The sequence below is a fragment of the Apis florea genome, unplaced genomic scaffold, assembly GCF_048593485.1.
Source record: "Apis florea isolate Af1SG1 unplaced genomic scaffold, ASM4859348v1 contig_3391_pilon, whole genome shotgun sequence".
NCBI classification, from domain to species: Eukaryota; Metazoa; Arthropoda; class Insecta; order Hymenoptera; family Apidae; genus Apis; species Apis florea.
Window position 1 is genome coordinate 2,145,007 of NW_028256754.1, and position 22,695 is coordinate 2,167,701.

The 22,695-nt window shown below is 22.5% G+C and overlaps 2 protein-coding genes across 14 annotated transcripts; one reads left to right on the forward strand and one right to left on the reverse strand.

Moving 5' to 3' along the window:
* Positions 1-1,444: 1,444 nt before the first annotated feature.
* LOC100871790 (uncharacterized) lies at positions 1,445-12,847 on the reverse strand. Of its 11 annotated transcripts, XM_086912395.1 has the most exons (9): positions 10,382-11,371; positions 10,161-10,292; positions 9,010-9,204; positions 7,595-8,803; positions 5,402-7,513; positions 5,104-5,285; positions 4,686-5,004; positions 4,374-4,583; positions 1,445-4,030 (listed from the first exon to the last, which is right to left on the reverse strand). In XM_086912395.1, the coding sequence occupies exons 2-8, from the start codon at positions 10,267-10,269 to the stop codon at positions 4,381-4,383; spliced, it is 4,329 nt and encodes a 1,442-aa protein (XP_086768521.1). In that variant the 5' UTR covers positions 10,270-10,292; positions 10,382-11,371; the 3' UTR covers positions 1,445-4,030; positions 4,374-4,380. The 11 variants fall into 11 exon arrangements, with proteins under 11 accessions (XP_086768521.1, XP_086768523.1, XP_086768527.1 ...); XM_086912397.1 differs by lacking the exons at positions 10,161-10,292; positions 10,382-11,371 and adding an exon at positions 12,261-12,847; XM_086912401.1 differs by lacking the exon at positions 10,161-10,292 and having other exon boundaries at positions 5,402-7,507; positions 10,971-11,371.
* Positions 12,848-13,385: 538 nt separating this feature from the next.
* Positions 13,386-19,416, forward strand: INPP5E (Inositol-3-phosphate synthase). Of its 3 annotated transcripts, XM_086912405.1 has the most exons (7): positions 13,386-13,828; positions 14,193-14,707; positions 15,760-15,978; positions 16,650-16,962; positions 17,082-17,641; positions 17,717-18,185; positions 18,266-19,416. In XM_086912405.1, the coding sequence occupies exons 2-7, from the start codon at positions 14,236-14,238 to the stop codon at positions 18,378-18,380; spliced, it is 2,148 nt and encodes a 715-aa protein (XP_086768531.1). In that variant the 5' UTR covers positions 13,386-13,828; positions 14,193-14,235; the 3' UTR covers positions 18,381-19,416. The 3 variants fall into 3 exon arrangements, with proteins under 3 accessions (XP_086768531.1, XP_003698125.2, XP_012348435.2); XM_003698077.4 differs by lacking the exon at positions 13,386-13,828 and having other exon boundaries at positions 14,098-14,707; XM_012492981.3 differs by lacking the exons at positions 13,386-13,828; positions 15,760-15,978 and having other exon boundaries at positions 14,099-14,707.
* The last annotated feature ends 3,279 nt before the right edge of the window (positions 19,417-22,695 follow it).

Genomic DNA, 22,695 nt, shown 5'->3' on the forward strand with positions numbered 1-22,695 from the left:
ATATATAAAAATTTAATAAATATACATATGATATATACATAAATAAACAATAGATTTTCTTCATATTTATGTAGTTTTATTAAAAGAATATCCTATAATAAACAAAATATTTATTATTATTATATAATATTTATATATTATAATTCTAATATGAATCATTATAAATTAAATATCAAGAGGAAAAATAAATTAGTATTTTAAACAAAGTGTTTTTACGATTCACACTAAAAATATCGAATATCTAATAATCATATTTAACATAAATTTTTCTAAATCTTTTTATAAATATATCGTGTTATATAAATAGTGATATATAATCAATTCTTAAATAAATTTCAAACATCTTTATAAAATAAAATATTGAAAATTATTTAATTTTTAAAAACATTTTATATTATACATCATATAGAAAATATCATATCACAAAAATAAAATGATTACAATATATTTCTATTTATTTTTTTCTTCTTCCTTATTTCGCATTTTTTATAGTTTATTAATAAAAAATTAAAAAAAATTTTTTTTTCAATTAAGAATATAATTTAATTGTAAATTTCTGTCTATAAATCATTTTGAAATAAAATTTTCAAATAAAGAGACTCTTAATCTATTTTAATGATTAATAGTAAAAAAATATTTTATTAAAAATATTATTGTGCTATATATAAAATAAGGTAACTATATTATTATTTTGATAGATATCATGTCTGAATATTAATACAACAAAAAAAGAAAACTATAACTCATTGGTGCCATCGCAATTTAAAAGTGTATATTTTGGTTATAGATTTACTATATTTAAATATATATACAAAGATTCATTTCATTACGCTTTATAACAAAAAAGAATTATATATTACGAATTAAAATAATACTATTCTTTTTATATCATTATATACGTAAAACTTTGCATTATGCAATCGAAATTGTGTATTCTTTGTACATATTTTTCCTTATTCTTATTCTTTCATGTAATTTTTCCTTATTTTATTTTGATTAATGGAGTTAAATTTGGTACAAGAATTTAATTTCGCAATTTTTTTTTTAAATTTTGTACATTCATGAATTTTATTTATTAAGGGCTATTTTGAAATTGTTTGTAGTTATTCCGACTTATGACTTATATCATGTGTTTTATTATTCACTATATTTATATTACACAAAGATGTATATTTACTTGTATTATTGTATCGATTTTCAAATACATTCCGCGAATTTTTTTCTATTATTCAATATTACTAAATAGATTAAAAAAAAATCAATATTTTTTTTTCTTTCTATTAATTATTCTACTAATGTTAAGCCAGGTCACAGAAAAAATATATAACTACAATAGTTTCGAAAATAAATATAGAAAAAAAAGAAAAATGATAGAATAGAAAGGAAAAAAATTTATAACTAAATTAGTTTCAAAAAATAAGAAGGCAAGAAATAAAAATACCTATTAATTTTTTAACATTACATAATTGTTTTTGCTACTTTCAATTCACGAACATTACTACGTTACTTCTCTCATCATGTATCACGATGTGACAATTTTATTTTACAGATCTATTTTATACAAATTACTTAGGCATTGTAATATTCAAATTTTTTGCGCATTATTGTTTCAGTGCTTTAAATTATTTCTTTCGCAATTTACAAGCCAAATAAGTTTAGCATTTATACAAGACAGATCATAAAAGATTTTTCTTCCATATCACTTTCAAAATTAATTAAATTTAAGTAAACTATGCGTACAAAGAGAATTCTAGAATATCTAAAATTTCTGTAATATCTTGATTTATATCTTTCTCAATAGATTAAATATGTAATATATATTATAATGACTTATCATAAAACTAAACTGTACAAGAATATGTACTTATAGCGCTCTATGTACGCAAAGTTAAAGAAAAAATATTACTGCAATTATTCATCACACCATTCAATCCAGAAATTATTTTGTATCACAAGTATTAATTATAGTTATCCATCTAAGATAAAATTTTGTTTCTCTTTCATACATAATTATATAATATAAGCGTTTTGTTTATAATTCAATTTTCTTATTAAACTCAGTAGCAGTATTTTTTGGCTATTTATTTCTTTGTTTTTTATGTTACAAAGACTGCTCTTTACATGTAAGTAATGAGCTCTGTCTTGAGGAATTTAAAAAAACCTAAATACATTTACTTAAGTAAACTGTTTGTCTGATTTTATATTAAAACAAATATACTACAATTCTAAATAAAATGCTTTTTTTATGTTCTTTGAATTCTTTTTACAAGATATCTATTACTACATATGACATATATATACAAATAATCTTTTTTTTCGACAACTATTTTCTGTATTTATATAATTAATATTTAAAAATGATTATTCTTATTTTGCCATACTTTGTGTTGTGAGAGCAGGAATGGCAAATCATTTTGTATTTGCTGATATGTGTATGCGTGCGCGCGCGCGCGTGTGTGTATATGTATGTATGTATATGTGTATATTACACACACACATACACACACACACACATATACACAGCGCGCGCGCACATGCATATATATATATATATATTTCGTCTATTCAAAGTAATATTATATATACATTTTATTCTATATATTTTTATACAATTTTCCTGCTTTTTACTATTTCTCCCTGATACATCAAGAGAATCAATATCATCAATGTGTTTATATTTGTTATTACAAAATCTTGATTCTTTTATATTCTTACAAAATTTGATGAAAACGACAATGACAATAATGGTAGCGCAAATGATTACAATAATAATATGAAAAAATAATATAAATCAGTAATAATTATCATAAATTGTATAATAATAAGTAGCAATTAATTTAATCATTAAATTGTATATATGCTATTAAATCTTAATCACTGGTTTCACACTCATAAATTATAGTATACAATGAAATTATAATCGTCACATGCCAAAAAAAAGAGAAGATAATATTTCTGAAACAAATCTTCATTCTTTTTTAGACTATAACAATAGCTACATTTATTACAAGTGTTCTCTTTTCAAGTAAACATGTGAGCTCGTTCTCTTTAAATAAAGAAATGACTTCAACATATAGCTATAAAATAGACAAGGTTAAGAAATAAAAGGAAATATATGAGCGAAAATCTATTTATTTACACCTACATGAGATTTATATGTCACAATTGATCTTCAAAAAATTATAATAGAAATAAGTATTATTACACTAATATTTTCCCGCAATAAAGAACATTAACTACACATGCTTACTAAAGCAATATGATTTTAAAAAACGAAAAAATATTTTGCTATCATTGAAATTGTATAATAATATAATAGTCATTTTTCACATAAGAACTTTGTTATTTACAGATGATTTCTTACATTCACAGGAGAACACTTGTCTACATGTTTCTTATCCACACTTCTTTCGAAACGTGTCAAGAGTCTTCAAATTCCATCAATTTAATTGATTAATAATCCATCTCATTTTATATACACACATACAACTTAGAAGAAATTCAGTGCTGTTTCATTCTTTTGTTGAATAATTTTGTTCAAATTTTGATACAATATGCCCCATATTTTATTCCCGCGTACATGATGTTTTAGGGAAAAATTTGTTTTCAAATTTCATAAATATTAGTAAAAAAGCAAATACTTTTTTGATTAATATTGTTCCTCAGCAACAATTCATCTATACTACAGATTTTAAATTAAAAAATCTTCCTTTTACATTAGGTCGAAAAGGCCACTGTTCAAGGCCACAGGCCAAGAAAATTAATTAAATTTAATTAACGAGAAGAACTTCCATGTCTTCATTTCCGTTAATTTCCATTTTCATTTTTAATTCTCAAGAGTAACAGCATTCTCATTTCAACATCTTGTACATTGGAAGATATTTCTGTCGAGCATATTGATATTTTGTGTATGTAAATTACAATATTTCTGTCCTTTATACATTTGACATTTTTACTTTCACACTTCAAACACACTTATGCATCGAATGATGCAAAGCGTAATTTCAAAACGTCTCAAAATTATTAAATGCTGAAAAATATAAATTAATCATTAGATTTCATTAAAATTGAAATTAGATTTCAATTTTTTTCAATAAAAAAAAATATAAAAAAAATATTAGTTATAATAAAGTATTTAGTAAACAAAATATTAAATTGTTAAATATATCCCATTGTACATATAAATATATGAAGATGTTTTGTTTTACGCTTTGTTAATTTGAATGTATATTTTTGTAGCAAATTTGTTTTACAAATAAATTTGAATATAATTTTTTATAACTATTAATCATCATTCGGTGCTCTAAATTAAAGCCATATATTATAAAATACTGAATATATTATTTCATAATAATCTATATAAGCAAACTCACCGAAGTTTCACGTAATCCGATGAAGGTTGCATTTCGGTATATACTGATTAGTATCCAAGTGCCAACCTTTCGTTAATGCACAGGGATAATGTGTAACAGCTTTACAACCACGTTTAACGCAACCAATATTTGCCCCTGTTAAACCACAAGAGTCACATATCGATTTTGCTGCATCCCACACAGCTTCTTGCAAACCTGTTACTCTTCCACCTATAATAATATCAATTTTTTCAGAATTTTATAATACCGTATTTTTTAAATTTAATCAATTTTTTATAATAAATATTTATAAAAAAGTTATTTTTATTATACCTGCCATGTATACTCCAGCTGCCCAAACAGCACATTGTTCATGAAGCCAAACTTCCCAACGTTGTTCTTCTCCAGGAAGTACGGTCATTCCCGTAAACATGGCATTAGTATTACTTTCAATGGAATTTCTTTTCTTTTTACCCATTTTTGCAGTAAACTGATCGGCTAAGCCAGCATACCTCAAACTTCTTTTATTTTTACCGCCTTTTTTCTGTTCTGTAGTAATTTCTTGTTCATCAGCAGAAAGAATTCCATCTTCTAAACGTTCTTTGCCAATTAAATATGGTCCAAATAAATCACTCAAGACACCAGCTGGAACCTATAATTTAACAATATTATTTCTCAATCTTATGTATAATTAATAATTAAATTGAAAGATATTTAATACAAATATTTGAAAAAAAAATATTTCACATACAGTGTATGTTCCAGGTGCTATATGTGGACCAGCTAAATTAGGATGTGGTCGAGCCGGATCCCCAGGAATTACAGAATGAGGACCTTGTTTACAAAATACACAAACCCATGTTGAATCTGTTGTATGTGCGTCATAACGCGACGATAATGTTGAACTAAAGAGACCCGCTCTACTGACTTTACCTATATAAAATATATAACAAATTAAATTATAAATATATATTATTAATGAAATTATTTATTATAATTTATATTTATAAATATTTTTTCAAACAGATATTTAAATCAAAAATACATACCCCTATAGTCTAAATCGTTTTGATGACTGAGCCTCTTACTTCTTCCCGCATTACTATTTCCAATAGTCTTTCGTTTTTCTTTACTTTTTTCTTCTTCTTCTTCCCGTGGAGCATTAACTACCTGAATACTCAATGGACTATCTCTTGGACCTTCAACATGAACTACTGGTCCACGAGATCTAATAGAACTTGCATTTGATCCAGAATCATATGCCATTTCTCTTATTCCATCTACTTTTATATTTTTTTTATTTTTTTTCGAGGCGTCTTGCTTTTTTGAACTTTTAGACACTTTTCTCTTTTTGATTTCTTTCTGAGGTATATCATTGCCGACAGTTCCAAAAATATTTTCAGATGATCTAGACATTTTTCGTTTACCTCCCTGAACTTTGGTTTTCTTCCCTTTCTTTCCAGATATTTTGGTATCGACAGTAGAAGAAACATCAGTGGGGTTTACATTTTGTGTCTCTTTTGTATGCAATATATTATTTTCCAAATTTTCAGTTTTTGTTGTACTGCCAGTTTGAAGTTCAGATTCTGTAAGTTCTGATTTTGATTCTTCTTTTTTGACATCTGTTTCTGTCTCAACAATACCAGCAAACATTTTTTCAAGTTCTGATTCAACCTCATTAAATGGATTTGTATTATTTACAGGTTTTGGACTTGTTACTTTTGAAAATTCAGTTGCATCATCACTAGATTTTCTTCTCACCCTTTGATTTGATGGAGTTGAACTAGGAGGTGTACTTTCACTACTTCTCCGCCTTCTAATAGGTTGATTTTCTTCACTTGTTTCTTCTATGTTTTCTTCAACTTTTTCAGGTATTCTCTGTTCTGTTGTGTCAATATTGTCTTCTAATTTTACAATTGGAGTTGTATTTGTTCTTTCTTCTGGTATTGGTTCATTTGTTCTAGCTTCTGTTGGTTCTGTAGGTTCTAATTCCATATCTTCTACTTCTGTTTTAGAGTCTTTACTAAGTCGTACAGGTTTTTCTAGTTTTCTCTTTCTGCGTTGTTTAGTATTATCATTAGAATCGTCGTTGCTAAATGCTGGAGATACTACTTCATCTTCTCTATTTGGAGATTTCGATTTTTGTCTATCAGGGGACATACTTTTAACGCTCGAGGTATCTTTTTCTTCTACTGGCATTACAATAACAGATCCGATATTTTCTGCGCTACCAAGCTTTTTATTTCCACCTTCTAATTTTTCTAATAGAGAATCTACACCTTTCTTACCTCTTTTTGGCAGATTTTTAGGTGATCTAACATTTGTCTCTTCAATTTTTTTATCTCGTTCTGAAGATGATTCTCTTTTTGGACTATCTGTTACATCTTTATCCATTCTAGATGTAAGATTTACAATAACAGGTAGAACATTTCTTGGCACTTGTGCAATAACACTTAAAGTATCTTTATTTTTTGTAACTTCAGATTCTTTCTTTTCTGAAACTACCCTTTCAATTGTTACACTAGGTGGTAAATTTATAACTTTTTGCGTAAAATTGTCGACATTCATTTCTTTAATCTTATCATGAAGATTTGCTACTCCTTTTAAATTGCTTTCAAAATTTTTTACTGTTATTTTAGGTGTTGTAACTTCTTTAGTTGAAAGTGAAACTGGTTCACTAACCGAATTAGGTGTTGGAACCGACGAACTGATTCCACTATCAGATGAAGTTTCTCCATTTAGAGGTATTGGAGGAGAAATAATATTTCCATTTCTGCTACCTTTATCTACATTTCTTGCAGTTAAACTTATTGGAATATCTTGAGGTATTCGAGAGTAGTTTTCAGGAATAATTTCAGATGTGGAAGATAAATCTAATGTATTTTGTGAACCTGGTGAGTTTCTATACTGACTTTGGTTCTGCCTATTATCTACCAACATTTGTAAACTAAATAAGGGATTTCCTGGAGTATTGGCTGGAGTAACAGTCTTTGATGGAACAGTTGGTGTATGCCATGTTGGAGGTGCTTGAGTATGTGCAAGTTGTGGTGTAAGTTGTGATGTTATATGAGATGCTCTTGCCATAGATGGATGTGTATAAAATCCTGCTGGACTTAATGCAGCACCTGATAAAGCTGTTGGATGAATATTCAAGCCTGAAACTACAAAAATTATTTTTAACATAAAAAAAAAAAAATTTTTTGTTCTATATTATAAATCTTAGAAACATTTAAAAATATTACCTTGACTTTGTGCCATTGTAAGATGATTCCAAACCGTCTGAGGAGGAGGAGTACCAACCGGAGGTCGGCTATGACCTGGATATTGTCCTGACATTTCGAAATCCTCCCAATTAATTAATATTGATTTGCAAGCACTTGCAAAATGTGTGTGCTTTGATTTATTTATCTGTTCGTCTGAAGATTCACTTTTAATACCTGTATTTTTGACATTCAAATATGAATGTATATAAGAAAGATCTTTATTTTTCTTTTCACATAAAAGTAATGATGTTTTATCATTCAAATGTTTATCAAGAGCAAGAAAATTTTCTTGCTCTAAATATTTATTTGGTACACAATCTGAGTTTGTTTCTAAATTTTTACATAATTTATGTTTTGGAGTTTTAAGTAATGTTTTGTCAATTTTTATATTAGAAGATATTTCATTTAAATCTGAGAATTTTAATAAACCATAATCTATTTCCTTGTACTTTGTGATATAACAATTTTCTATGTTATTGGAATGATTTATTTGATTTGAAATGGCACAGTCCTTTATAGATACTTTTATATCTGTAAAATTACAAAGTTTCTTGTTATCTTCACTCTGTTTATTACAACAACTTTTGTTATCTTCCAAATTTTTTATTAAATTAAGTGGCTTATCTTCCTCAGAACCACAAAGAAGATTATAAGTATTTTTATACTGTTCCAAAATTTTAGACAAAGTCTTGTACTGTGTAATATTTTGTATATTTGATTGCTCTGATAAACAAGTAAAACAATCGACAACTTTATGATAATGATCAATTTCTTTCTTTGCTTCAGGTAAATTTTCAATTTTGTTTTTATAAAATGAATAAATGACTGTGTCTTTGTTAGTATTCAATAAATTAATTGTTTTTATTTTATTATCGTCACTATGACAGGTACTACAATGTTCCTTATGGTTTTTAAGCACAAGTTCTGAGAATTCTGATAAGCATTTATCAGCTATATCTTTCTGTATATCAGAATTTGCTACTTTATTATTGTTTGTAGGTTGTATGAAGTTTATAAACTGATTAACATAAGATAAATCTAAATCTGATGCACTTATATTTTCTTCCTTGTGACGTAAATCATATACATCAGGCACATCACCATGTGCTACCAATTCTTGTATGTAATCCCACTGCATGAAATTATTTGATAGCGCCCATTTTGGCGCAACTCCACGTATAAATGGCCCTGTAAACAAATATTATCATTGAAAATTGAAAATTTAAATCACAATTTTATAATAAGGAATTTAAGAAATTATATATTAAATTTAAATACAATTTTTAAATACAATGTATTTAAAAAAATAAATAATATTTAAAAAATTACATAAAAATAAGTTTCCTTTTTTATAATAAATTGTATGTGAAAGAGGCGCTAAAAATTATGTTTACCATTACTGGGAATAGTCCATATGTTTTGACAATTCACACCATAATGCTGATATAAAATATTTACGCTTTGTTCATTAATATTCATTAATGGTATATATTGTGTGCAATAATATTGACAATTATTTAATGAATTATATAAATCAGAAGTTTTGGCCGTTCCTCCTTGTAATATATAATTATAAATATTTTCTATTTCTGAAATTATTATAAGAAAACATATTTTATTAGTAATAATTAACACAAGAATGTAAAAATGTAAGTAAAAATATAAATCAGAACTTTTGGCCATTTCTCTTTATAATATACAATTACAAATATTTTCTATTTCTGAAATTATAAGAAAACACAAACAAATAATTAAATGTATTTTTTGCTATATTAATAATAAAGAAATATAAATAAAAATATCAAATAAATAATATAAATACAAAATTATAAGTTCTTAATATTCTGTAAGAATTCATACAATTACATAAATTTGTAGAATACAAAAAATTTATTTAAATATTAATTTATTTAATTCTAAATAATAATAAAAATCAATCTTTTATATTAAAATATTTTTATGTAATTTATGTATTTCACAAAGCGCAAATTCTTTTTGCAACAAAGTTTATATATTGCAATGTTTACATTTTTTAATGGTGGTTGTCTTACAGTTTTATAATTTTCAATATTATAAATTAATATTGAATCACTTTATTGATAAATTTTAATGTATTTGCATTTTAAAAAAAATGTAAATATAATCCCAACTTCAAAAATTGATAAAAATTATTTGAAATGGAAAAAACAATCTTATTTTATCAATAGTTATATATAAATCCAATACATAATTGAAAGTACCCCTTCACAATATGTTTAAATAATAAGAGATGTATAATTTATAAAATATAAATTGAAGATCTGAGAATAAATTTTAAGCATAATGAAGAAAAATCACAGTATTTTGCCATTTGTGTCAACATTAATATATTCAACAATTTTAAAGGACTAAGCTAAGTTTATTTTGAAATTTTTTCATCATAGATTTATCATTATTTCTTTTAAAAAAACTATCACAACAGTATCGAAAAGAAATTCTAACGGTTTCCACAGAAGCACAATGTAAGTAATAACACTGTAAATGTTTCATAGCCGATGTTACCCACGAGGGAAGCGATGGGCATGCGAATGTAACACTGTGTATTTCGATTTCTTCATCCAACGGCGTGGTAGCAGGATACAGTTCGTGTACTTTTTCGTGAATTCCAATGGCATGCAGTATGCGTACACGTACGACACTAGAGCACGCATATATACGAAGAAAGCACGTTAACCAAGCCGCGCATATACACCCATAGAAACACATACATCACATAGAAATACATACGGATTTGTGTATGTATACATATATCAATGACGTGCGTGCGTGTGCACACGCCTATGCACGCACAACGTGCAAAGCGTGGAAAGAAGACATCTAACCCCGTAAACTTCACGCACGTACACAACGAAACACCAAAGCAAAGATGTAGTTCCCGCACCTAGACAGTATCGTCGATAACGCGCGAGCCGCGCGTGCCGACACGCGGAACAATGTGCACTTATTCAAAAATTGCAAGTTCCGCGCGATCTCTATCTGACGCCCAAATATCTCACTCCCAGAACATTCCGATAATTGAAATTTTCACTTCATACACCAGGATCTAAGATCGACAGATTGCATGGTGCGCGAGATAGACGCGTTGCATTGTACCGGCACGCATGCACGCACGTACCATGCACAATTCAAGCAGCGCACACAACACCAACACCCCGACAAGACGTACGACACGGACATGGATGCCTCTTTCTTTCGCGTAAATCGATGGGCACATTCAATTTCACTGGCTTTTCCCGGTAGACCTTTTATCGTAAAACATGCCACTGACGGTTGCTATAGTTTTGACATAGTCACAGGATTACCACGGGATACGCACCTTCCGCATAGGGCCCTTGCCAGGGGCTGGCGAATTTACGATTTTTGGTCAAAAAATCGTCGGGGCATCAACCAAAGCAGAATTTCAACAATGGTGGCCGCTAGCGAGCCAGCCGCATGCAATGCTGACACCTCGCGGTGGCGGCGCGAATTATGTTTCTATCTTATTTCCTCTTTTACTAATTCTTTGCACTCATCCGTTCACAATCATACATTCTACCTTGCATATATGTATAATCCTTTTTGATGAATTGTTACTTATTACTATTTTTTCATCAATGATCAACATACTTAATAACGGATTTTAAATTAAAAAATTATTACATTTCTTAAAATTTGTTAGCACATTGTTCTAAATTATTTAACAAAACTATATCATATAAAATATATATGCATATTTTGAATTTATTTGTTGAATTAAATTTTACAAAAAATTTTTTCATTAATATAATATAATATTAAATGATATTTAAATTTATTAAAATATATTTGTTCATAAATAATATATAATAAAATCATGATAAAACGTGCATTTTAAAAATAAAATCTTTTTTTATAATTGTTTTCGAAACATAAAATATAATTAATATTTTAAACATAATTTTTATTTTTATTTTAAGTTCTATGTATACTATCATATTTATTAATGATAATATTAATATTATTATTACTAGTAATTATTAATTATATGAAAACTTGAAACTACTCTTATCACATTCGTGATCTATTAAATTTTAATGAAAAAAAATTTTACTCATATATATATATATATATATATGTTACATAAAATTACACGTATAAATTTTAATTACAAAATTTGATAATTCAAAAAATAAAATATATATAATTAAAAATTTGTTATTAAAAATTTTAATATATAAGAAATTATTATTAATATAACATAAACTTATATATATTATTTTATTTATATTAATAATTAGTTTCTTTTAAAAATTTATATTTAAATATTTATAATTAAATATTTATAATTTTTTTTCATTATTTCTTATATTTTTCTTTTCATTAATTATCTATATGTTTTTATATATTTTAATTTTATAAAACAAAATTCTATATTAAATTTAAAATATATGTTTATAATATATATATGTATGTATATTATAAATATTAAATATTAATTTTAAATAAAGTTAGAAGTTAATAATTAAAGAATTTTTATAAAAATACTTCTAAAAATACATAAAATTACTTATTTATATCATAAAAATTAATAAAAATTATTATATTTATAATTAAATTAAATTACGTTATTTAAAAAAAAAATACTTACCATGTCGTGGCATTTCTTTTGTTACTGTGTTTAAAATTTTTTAAAGTAGTTCGATGTTATTCAGTGTAATTTTATAAATTCATTATAATCAAGTTTTAATAATTAACAAAACTTATTATTTGGTCAAATCTATATTATTTCTATCAACATCAAATAAATATTTTTCAAAAACCGCGGTGATATACTTATGTATACAAACATTTTCCTATGTGTATAGTATCGCTTCTACGTCTTTCTGGAATCTTCTTTGATAAATATATAAATTTATATAGTTAATAATCTTTATATTAGTTGCTAATTATACGATTGAAATTTAAATATGTATTTTACATTATTGTTCATGAATCACACACGATTATTTGTTTACATTTAAATATATTATTTACATATATATTATTTACATTATTTATTATCAAACAATTATAAAGTTGGAATAAATAGCTGTTTTTTTATTTATAATGATATAATTATAGCAATTGAACATATATATATTTTTTATTATAATTCAATTGTATATTTGTATTTCTTTAAATGTACACTTATCCTCACGTAAACAAACATCATAGTGACGCAACCCGCCAAACGACAGCTAACGAATATATATGTATATATGTATACTTATGTGCATATGTATGAGTATATGAAGTATATCGCATCATAGATGGCTCTTGCCAACACTAAGGCGCCAATGACCGTCGTCTGCTAGATTTGACAATTATGTTTTTAATAAGTTAAAAATATAATTTTTTTTTGTGTTGATTATAAAAATATTTTAAAACATTTAGTGATTCTTTTTTTTATAATGATTTACATTAAATATTAATTAGAAAAATATTATTTTATATGAAATATCGAAATGTAATGATATTGTCGTCTGCTTGATTGACAGCTGCGCAGGTTTAGAAATCAGCGCCGAAGTAGTGAAGAATACGGGTATTTAGATTTGTGACAGTTTCATCCAAAATAGGAATAAATTATTGTTAAAATGATAATTATAATAAAGTTTTTATTGAATTTTTGAAAATATAACATACATGTTATATATTTTATTTTATTTTTACTTAAATATGGAGGCGGAAGTTAGAGTTAATCATCGTTTTTCAAGTATTTTCAATAATGCAGTTTGTTATGAATTTTAGTGTGAATGACGTGTCAATGCATAGTCAATGTGAGACTCAAAGTCAAAGTGAATTTCGTAATAATATAAGAGAAGTATATATAAGTGGAATCTAATTAACCTGCGATCTTTAATGAGCACAATGCTTTTTTATCAAATTTAGTTTACAGCACAATATTGAAAAATTTAACTATAGTTCCTTGGAATAATTATGAAAGAATATATGTATGTGTAAAGAAAATGAATGTTATATCTATAAAAAAAAATCAAGAAGTGGAAACTAAACTGTCATTCTAATATCATATTTACAAATATGCATTATTTATATTTATTCTATTTATTCTTCATAAATAATTCATTATATGAAAGTCTTAAATTTATTAATATTTGAAGTGCAATTATTTATTAAAATAACATTATATGTATTTCTTTAAATATGAGAAGTATAATGGTAATATATTAATACGATAAAAGTATTATATCATGTTAACAAGATAAATATCTTGTTTTAAGATTCTAGTCTATATTGTACAATAAAATATATATTATTCTTAATATAATTGCACATTATTCATATAAAAGCTACATACGTACAAGTACTTATCCATAATCACAAATATATTAAAAGAATTTTTTTATATGTTAAATCATAAAAGAAAATAATTATAATTATATGAAAAAATTACAAATGCTTTTGTTTTAATTTATTTAATAGTGAAATATGTAGTAGATCATTTATATTAAACTATTATTATTAATTTTTCTAAATAATATATTTAAAATATGCAGTAATAAAATACTTTATTCATTAATAGTGAACTAATTATATGATATTTAAAATATAAAACTATAAATACAATGGAGCAATGTGAAGAAACTGATATTTCTAGCATAACAAATGCTAAAGCTGATATTTCTCCTAAATCAAAGCAAAAGAAAAAATCTCTTTGTCGTATGCTTATGAATAAAAAGACCAAAGTTGGATGTTTAGAAACATCTTATAAAGATGGTAATTCAAATAAGAATTCTAAACTGGAAAATTCACAACATGGATCTCACACCACAAAACTTTCATTATGCTGTGCAATGACTGAACGCAGTAGAACACCACCGCAAAGTTTAACTGTCAGTAGATTATCTCCCACTACTTTGAGTCATACTTCTGTTAAATCTGAAGTAGCTTCTGCTAATGGAAATTGTCAAACAAATGCAATGATAGAAAAAGAAGAAATTTACATAGCAAATTTACATAATACATATAATGTCCAAGAAAATATAGAAAAAAATAGTATTTTTATGGATAAAGATCGACAAAGTACATTTATTGAAGGTAAGATTCATCTTATATTTTATTAAAAATTTTTATTCTATTAAAAATAATTTATTTGTTTGAGAAATTAAAAATTTAAGATTAATTATTTAATTAATTGATAAATGATTTATTTAATTCACATATAATATTAAATATTATTTTTTATTTATGATCATTGTGATAAATTTTCTGTTTTTGTCTTTCAATTTGATTGAATGAGATAATGACCTTGCATATCCCCACCTTATCTTTTTCTGCATGCTTTCATTATATTATATTTATGCAAGGAGATGTGAATTTTACTGTCAGTTAACACTTAATCTTTAATATAGAAACATGTTTCAAGAATTGTTTTAAATATTATATTTTATTCTATTTATTCTATTATATATTAAACATGTCTAATCAAAGTAATAAAATAAAAAAATCTCTTTCTTTAATAAATTATGTAAAGTATTTAACAAAATAAAAGTGGCAAATTAAAAGTGAAACAAAATTTAAAATTTGAAGAAGCTTTTGAAAAATGTATTGAAAACTTAAATAAACTTAATCTCATAAAGCTTAAATCTCATAATGTTATGAAAAAAGAAATATATTTAAATTTCAATGGTATTAATTTTGATAACACAGAAAATATTAATTATAAAAGTAATACTAAAAATTTGTATAACAATTTTCAAAACAATAAAATTACCTATAAAAATAAATCAAATATAACTCAAATTTTTAAACAAAATGATCATTTATATTCTAATAATTCACATATAAGCACATTCAAAGACATAGGAAAGCATTTAGTGAAAATAATATTCAATGAAAAGATGAAAAAGAATTTAAATGTAATTCAGATAGGTATTTAAATAAAAAAAAATTGCATTTTTAAAAAAAAATTATAACATAAAAAATGTACATTTATTAAATAAAAATGATTTTTTAAAATATTTTGATTCTTTTTCAAAAATTGCAAATTCTAATAGTATAAATTGTTTACAAAAAAATGCATAAATTTTTATCAAAAAGAAAGAACATAATGCCACAAGAGAATAGTGAAGATAGTGATTTCTCTGCAGAGTCAACAGAAGATTCATTTGAGGAATCATCAGAAGATGAAAACGAACTTTTTATTGAGAATGAAAAAAATGAAATAAAATTAAAGGATGAGTATTTTACAAAAGGAAAATATATCACTTATTTCTTCTTGGAAATGGAACGGCAGTTCTACAATCCTTTTGATGTTTACAATATGGTTCAATATCATGACTCTAATACTGAAAAACCGGGAAAAGAAGGTATAACAAAAATATAAATAAATGAAATATACCTGCAGTTTAAAATTTGATTCTTATGCTTCTTCAAATATTTTTATTTTATTATTACATAAGTATTACATTATTTCTTCGATTTGGCCACTTGTAAAGTATAATAGTATTTAAATAGAATTATTAATATTAATAGATAAATATTATTAAAAATATTATATAGATAATTTAAATAATTCATATTAAAAAATCTTTACAGTGACTATTTTGAATTTTTTACTTTCATATATATATTTAATTATATATATATATATATATATATATATATATATATATATATATATATATATATATATATTAAATTATATATATACCTATGTTTATTTATTTATGTATAAATAAGTATTCTTATTTTAGAAATAATTCAACTCTATTTATATGTGTAATTACATATCTATTGAGAAAAGAATAAAATATGAACTTCAAATGAATCATATTTCTGCTAATTTTCTAACTCTGTCAGCATCAAGAATAACTAGCAATTGAACCAATTTAGTTTCATTACAAATACATGTTGTAATATCATTTAACATTCTATTTTGTACATGATATTATTTTGAATTATATATGTGTTATTTAAATTTTATACTCTTGTATTTTTATATTATTTTACATAATTTTATATTATTTTGTTGTTTTAGGTGAAAATTCATCTTCTGGATCTATTTCTCCAAATGTTCCTGCATATTTAAGACAAAGACTAATTCATAGACGATCTGTGGATAATTTAATAGGAAATTCACCAACAAATTCTATGAGACATTCAAGTCCAGAATCTATAAAAAGTGCACCTGTTCAACTTAAACCACGTTCCACATCTCATGATGCTTTATCCAAAAAAAAAGAACGTCATCAATCTCAAACAACTGGGGCATCTATGGATAGTTTAGCAAAACAAGCATTATTAGCCGCTCAAGTTCTTAATTTGATTCCTACTCAAAAAGCACGAGAAAGGTAAAAAAATAATTTTTTAAATTTCATGTATCTTATAAAATTTTATAAAATTCTTATAATATATATATAAATATAAATATGTGTTTATCTTTATAAATATTATGACTTTTTCGTTACAGAAATTTTCTTCATGGAAGAATTGCTGCAAATTCATTGCTTGGACCAGTAGAACTTGAAAAAGTATTACCGAATCGTGAATTAAAAATTTTTATTGGAACATGGAATATGAATGGACAAAATCCACCAAAAGAATTAAACGATTTTATGTTACCTTCAGATATAGAAACTGTTCCAGATTTATTAGCAATTGGAACACAAGAATCTTGTTCCGAACGAAGCGAGTGGGAAGCAGCATTACAAGAAACTCTTGGTCCTTCTCATGTATTACTTTGCAGTACTGGTTTAGGAACGTTACATCTTGCACTTTTCTTAAGAAGAGATTTAATTTGGTTTTGTTCTATTCCTGAAGATGCTAGTTTCTCAACTAGGACAGGAACTGCTTTTAGAACAAAAGGAGCAGTAGCTATAGCTTTAATGTTATTTGGTACAAGCTTTCTATTTGTTACTGCACATTTAACTGCACATCAAGATAAAGTTAAAGAAAGAGTAAATGATATTAAAAGAATAGTTAGAAATCTAGATCTTCCTAAAGATTTACCTACAAGACATAAAAGCAAAGGTATAGATATATAATTATTTATTATTTATTAATTATTTATTATATTATAAAAATAAATGAATATTATATTTTCAGATGTAACTCAAAATTTTGATTGCATATTTTGGTGTGGTGATTTAAATTTTCGATTAGCACAACCACGAGAAGAAGTTATTCAATGGGTTACAGATACATGTTTTCCACAACAATTACCTGTAAATTTACACAAAGATCAATTACAAACAATTCTTAATGAAGGAGCAGTTTTACGAGGTTTTGAGGAAGCTCCAATTACATTTCCTCCTACATATAAATATGATCCCGGAACACAAAATTTTGATTCAAGCAGTAAACAACGCACACCTGCATACACTGATAGAATTCTTTTTAAAGGAAAAGGACATACAAGAGGATATATTAGAAGAGTTAGTCATGAAAGTTCTAGTTCATATAAAGATGGAATTATAGAATGTTTGGTTTATGATTCTGTACCAAGTATTTGTACTTCAGATCATAAACCTGTATGGGGAGTTTTTAAAACAACTATAAGACCTGGTATTGACACGTATGTACTTATTATTCATATAATTCAATTTATTTCTAAATTATATTATATTTTTTTATTAATGTTTATTATATTTATAGTATACCTCTTGGTGGAGGTTTGTTTAATCGTGAAATATATTTAGAAGGTATAAAAAGACGAGCAGCTGCTATGGATGAATCTCATGGAACTTCAAAAGTATGTTTAATTCAATAAATATAAATAACATAAATTTTATTAAAAAAAAATTTCATATTGATAAAATTTATATAATATGAGCATTATATTTGTTTCTAATTTTTTAATGCCAAAATGTGAGATCATAGATATTCTTACAATTAATATTACTTCTTTTTTTGTATGCTCGATATATGACAAATTTATAACTGTTCATAACTTTTTTATATGAATAACAAATACTGTTTTTTAGTGCAGTTTATAGAATATGCTGATATTGTACAATGTGCACTTTGTAATGTTTAATCAAAATATATTAGGATTTCCATTCTTATGACTAGCAGTAAAAGTGCTAGATGTTATATATACCATTTATAAAAAATATATATAACGAAGAAGAATAAAAAAGAGATACTTTATTATTTTAAAATTTAAAATATTTATAAAGACATCATTTTTTTTACAGGTTCCTTATATGCAAATTTTAATGTTATTTTATCATTGCGTTTATATATGTCATTTTATTTAAAAAATATTATAAAAATATTCAAAAATTTAAGAAATATAAATGCTGTAATAATCATTTCTATTTTAAAAAATTTTATTTTTGAATATTTCTTCTAAGTAAATAATTTATATAAAAAAATATAAGGTCTAAAATATATTAAGTTATAAAGATATATTAGTAATATTAATATTAAAATTATAAAATTCTTCAAAATGATGTATTTTTTATTTTTATACTTATGTCAATATCATGCAAGTATTTATAGTAAAATTAATGTTAAATTTCATTGAAATGAATATTTGATATACACTTATTTATTTTCATTATATTTACTTAATTCTAATTATATATATATTTAATTCTAATCATTTATATGTATAAAAACATATTAAAGATTGATAGTTCTAGTATTACAACATTTTCTATATTTTGAAATATTAATTTTATAATTAATTTATTGGGACCATCCATTGTATTCAATGTAAAAATATTTGAAATTTCCATTTTTTAATAATTAAATTATATTTATATAATAAATTTTATTTCATAATTAAACTTGTAAAAAAATTTTGTTTTTCTTTATTATTATAATGAAAAAAAATAATATATGTTTAAATATAATAATAAAATTTAATTTTATTCTAAATATTTAAAAAAATTGATAAAAGTATTATTTAAAAACTTAAAAATATTATTGTTAAATATTATAACAAAAAAAAAATTATATAATTTGTTCAGTATTAGTTATAATATATATAATAATTGTAATTATTAATTTTTTTGACTTTTAAATTAAATATTATAAATTTAAAAAATTACGATATTTATTATTATTTTAACATATAATTATTTTTAATGAATAATTTAAAATATTTATATTTAAAATAAATGTTTTTTTAGAATATATTTTCTAATTAGTTTAATTCTTTTATCTTAAAATAAAAAATGTAATATTTTAATTTTAAAGAATTAAAAAAAATATTTTATATTATTAATAATCAGAATTGATTAAACATTAAACTTTATAGATTGATTTATATAATCTATAATAGAAATATATTATTTATCTTATTACATAATATATAAATATTGGAAATAGTTTCCAACATTACACATATTGGAAAAAAAAGATCTTCAATTTACAATTGATATTGATTTATAATAAATAAAGCTCTAATATTTGATGTGTGACTTAATAATTATTTATTATAATACAATTATTAATATTATTTAACTATTTAATTATATATATTAATTATTTTATTTAATGATAAAATATTTTTTAAAAAAATTATTAAAATAAACTATATTTACTATATATACATATTACTATTATTTATTATCATTATTTTATATAATCCAAGTATTTTGTTCATATTAAATTATAATGTATAGTAATATATTATTTAAGAATATTATATATATATATATATATAATTAGGAATAGAAAATAAGTATTATAAAACAATATAGGAACAGAAATACAATATTATACATATAAAAAATAATTATTGATTTAATAATATTTAATTATAATATTTTAAAAATTTGAATTTGTTAGAAAATATTTTAATGTAATAAATATTTTATTTATGAAAAATAAATTTTTATCAACTAAATTGAATTAAAGATAAAAACATAATGAATGCAATTTATATATATGGATATTATATTTAATTTTATTGAATTTGTCAATTAAAAAATATATTGTTAAATTCAAATATATATTTTTTTATCTATTAAATATTAATTGATTTCAATAGAACAATTCTTATTTAATAGTTAATAGTTCATAAATAATATACATAGAAATAAATTCTATGTGTTTATGATTTAATGTATTACTAAAAATTAATGTATTGTTTAAAATTTATGATAATAGAAGATTTTTATCTTATTTTACTATAATTATAAGAAGATCTTTTAAAATTATTGTATTTGCTCTTTGTATAAATTATAAAGAAAAAATAAAGAAAACTTATATATTATTAAAATATATAAAATAGAACTAGAATAATTAAATAATTATTATTTTAAATAATTTACTTTAATTTTGAATAATTTTAGGATAATAGTATTTTATTTTGTATATAACATTATATTTTTTTTTCAAATAATAACTAAATTAAATTATCAATATTGTTCAATTTAATAAAGTTTAATTTTTTATATATTTTTTTATTTATTTTTTTTAGTTTAATTTCTCTCTTTTTTTTTAATTTTAATGATATCTTTTATTAAAAAATTATTTGTTAACATATATAATAATCACAGTTATAATATAAATATTATAAATACAAAATTTTTTTTTGTCAATATTTAAATTAATAATAAGTTATAATAAAATAATAAAAATTTTTGTTTAGTAGAATCTTATTATTTTTTATGGAAATAAATGTCAATCTTATTTTATATTAATATTAATTTATATTTAAATAATGTTATATAATTTTCTGCTATTGCATAATTTTTATTGTAATTTATTACATATTAATTTTTATAAAATTTTTATAAAATGTGTACAAATGATTACAATATTTTTGATTATAATATCATAATTATTTATATATTTTATAATTTTTTTATTGTTGTAATGAAGTTTTATAATTAAATTATTAATATAATCTAACATAATTTATATGTTTAAGATATTTTTTTGTATTAAAAAATAATATTATTTTTTATTAACTATATGCATGTAGTTACATAAAATAATATCTTATATAAACTACATTTATTAATAATAATACGTATATATATATATATAAAGTTATTTTTATTATAAATATAAAAAGTAATTAGTAATATAATTGATTAATGAAATTATTTTATTTATATAGGGATAATAGAATTAATTAATATATTTAAATATTTTATTAATTTATTATTATTTTAAATTAATTTAAAATTTTAATTAATAGAAAAAATTGTTTTTAAAATATATATTTAATTGTATTTTATAAACATAAGTTAAAAAATAAAACAAATAATGAATATTTAACAAAATGTAAATAAAATTTATATAAAAATAATATGTTATAAAATTATTATATAGTCATATAATTAATATATTAATAATTTTTGAAATTATAAGTTATTAATATATAAAAAAAAATGTTTTTTATAATAAATTATTATATATTATTATATATTAAATTTTTGGAACATCTATCATATTGTATATGATATATATATATGTGTAAAATGAAATAGAATTTTATAAATTTTAGAGATATGTATTTATTTTTGGAATTTAAAAACAGCAATATTTTGTTTCGTGAATGTTAAAACTTATAACATTTTTTAATAACTTTTTTCATCTATAACCTAATATTAAATATGATAGAATTTTTTAACTTTGAATGCATTTTTAAATATTATGTATGTATATATATTTCAAATTTAATTCAATGATATAAATTCTTGTATTATATTTATTGAATTATATAATATAATATAAATCAAATATAATATAATATAAATCAAACCTGTATGTATAATATTTGTAATATGCAATATATGAAAAATATATTAAATATATATATATTTAAATAATATATTTAAATATAATATTGCTACAATTAAAAATAAATTTTTTCTAATACAAAAATATAACAATATTTTTGTAAAACTATATTTTAATATTAAAACTAATTTAGTCCAGGGTTATAATCAAATAATCAAATTATATATGTATGTAAAGATAATTAATTGTAATTATATTAATAATTATTTTTACTTTCATTTTATCACTTTATTCTAAATTTAATAAATTATTTAATTTTAATTAAATAAAATAAAATAAATAAAAATATATAGAAATATAAATATATACAAAAAATATAT

What these genes read in the sequence shown, in the direction of transcription:
- INPP5E (XM_086912405.1), top strand. Translation starts at nt 14,236, where the DNA reads ATGGAGCAATGTGAAGAAACTGATATTTCTAGCATAACAAATGCTAAA. An exon ending in TGAAAAACCGGGAAAAGAAG is followed by an intron (nt 15,979 to 16,649) that starts GTATAACAAAAA and finishes TTGTTGTTTTAG; the next exon opens with GTGAAAATTCATCTTCTGGA. An exon ending in ATAAGACCTGGTATTGACAC is followed by an intron (nt 18,186 to 18,265) that starts GTATGTACTTAT and finishes TTATATTTATAG; the next exon opens with TATACCTCTTGGTGGAGGTT.
- LOC100871790 (XM_086912393.1), bottom strand. Translation starts at nt 10,305, where the DNA reads ATGCGTGCTCTAGTGTCGTACGTGTACGCATACTGCATGCCATTGGAA. An exon ending in GCATGCCCATCGCTTCCCTC is followed by an intron (nt 9,205 to 10,160) that starts GTGGGTAACATC and finishes TAATAATTTCAG; the next exon opens with AAATAGAAAATATTTATAAT. An exon ending in AAACGATTTAGACTATAGGG is followed by an intron (nt 5,286 to 5,401) that starts GTATGTATTTTT and finishes TATTTTATATAG; the next exon opens with GTAAAGTCAGTAGAGCGGGT.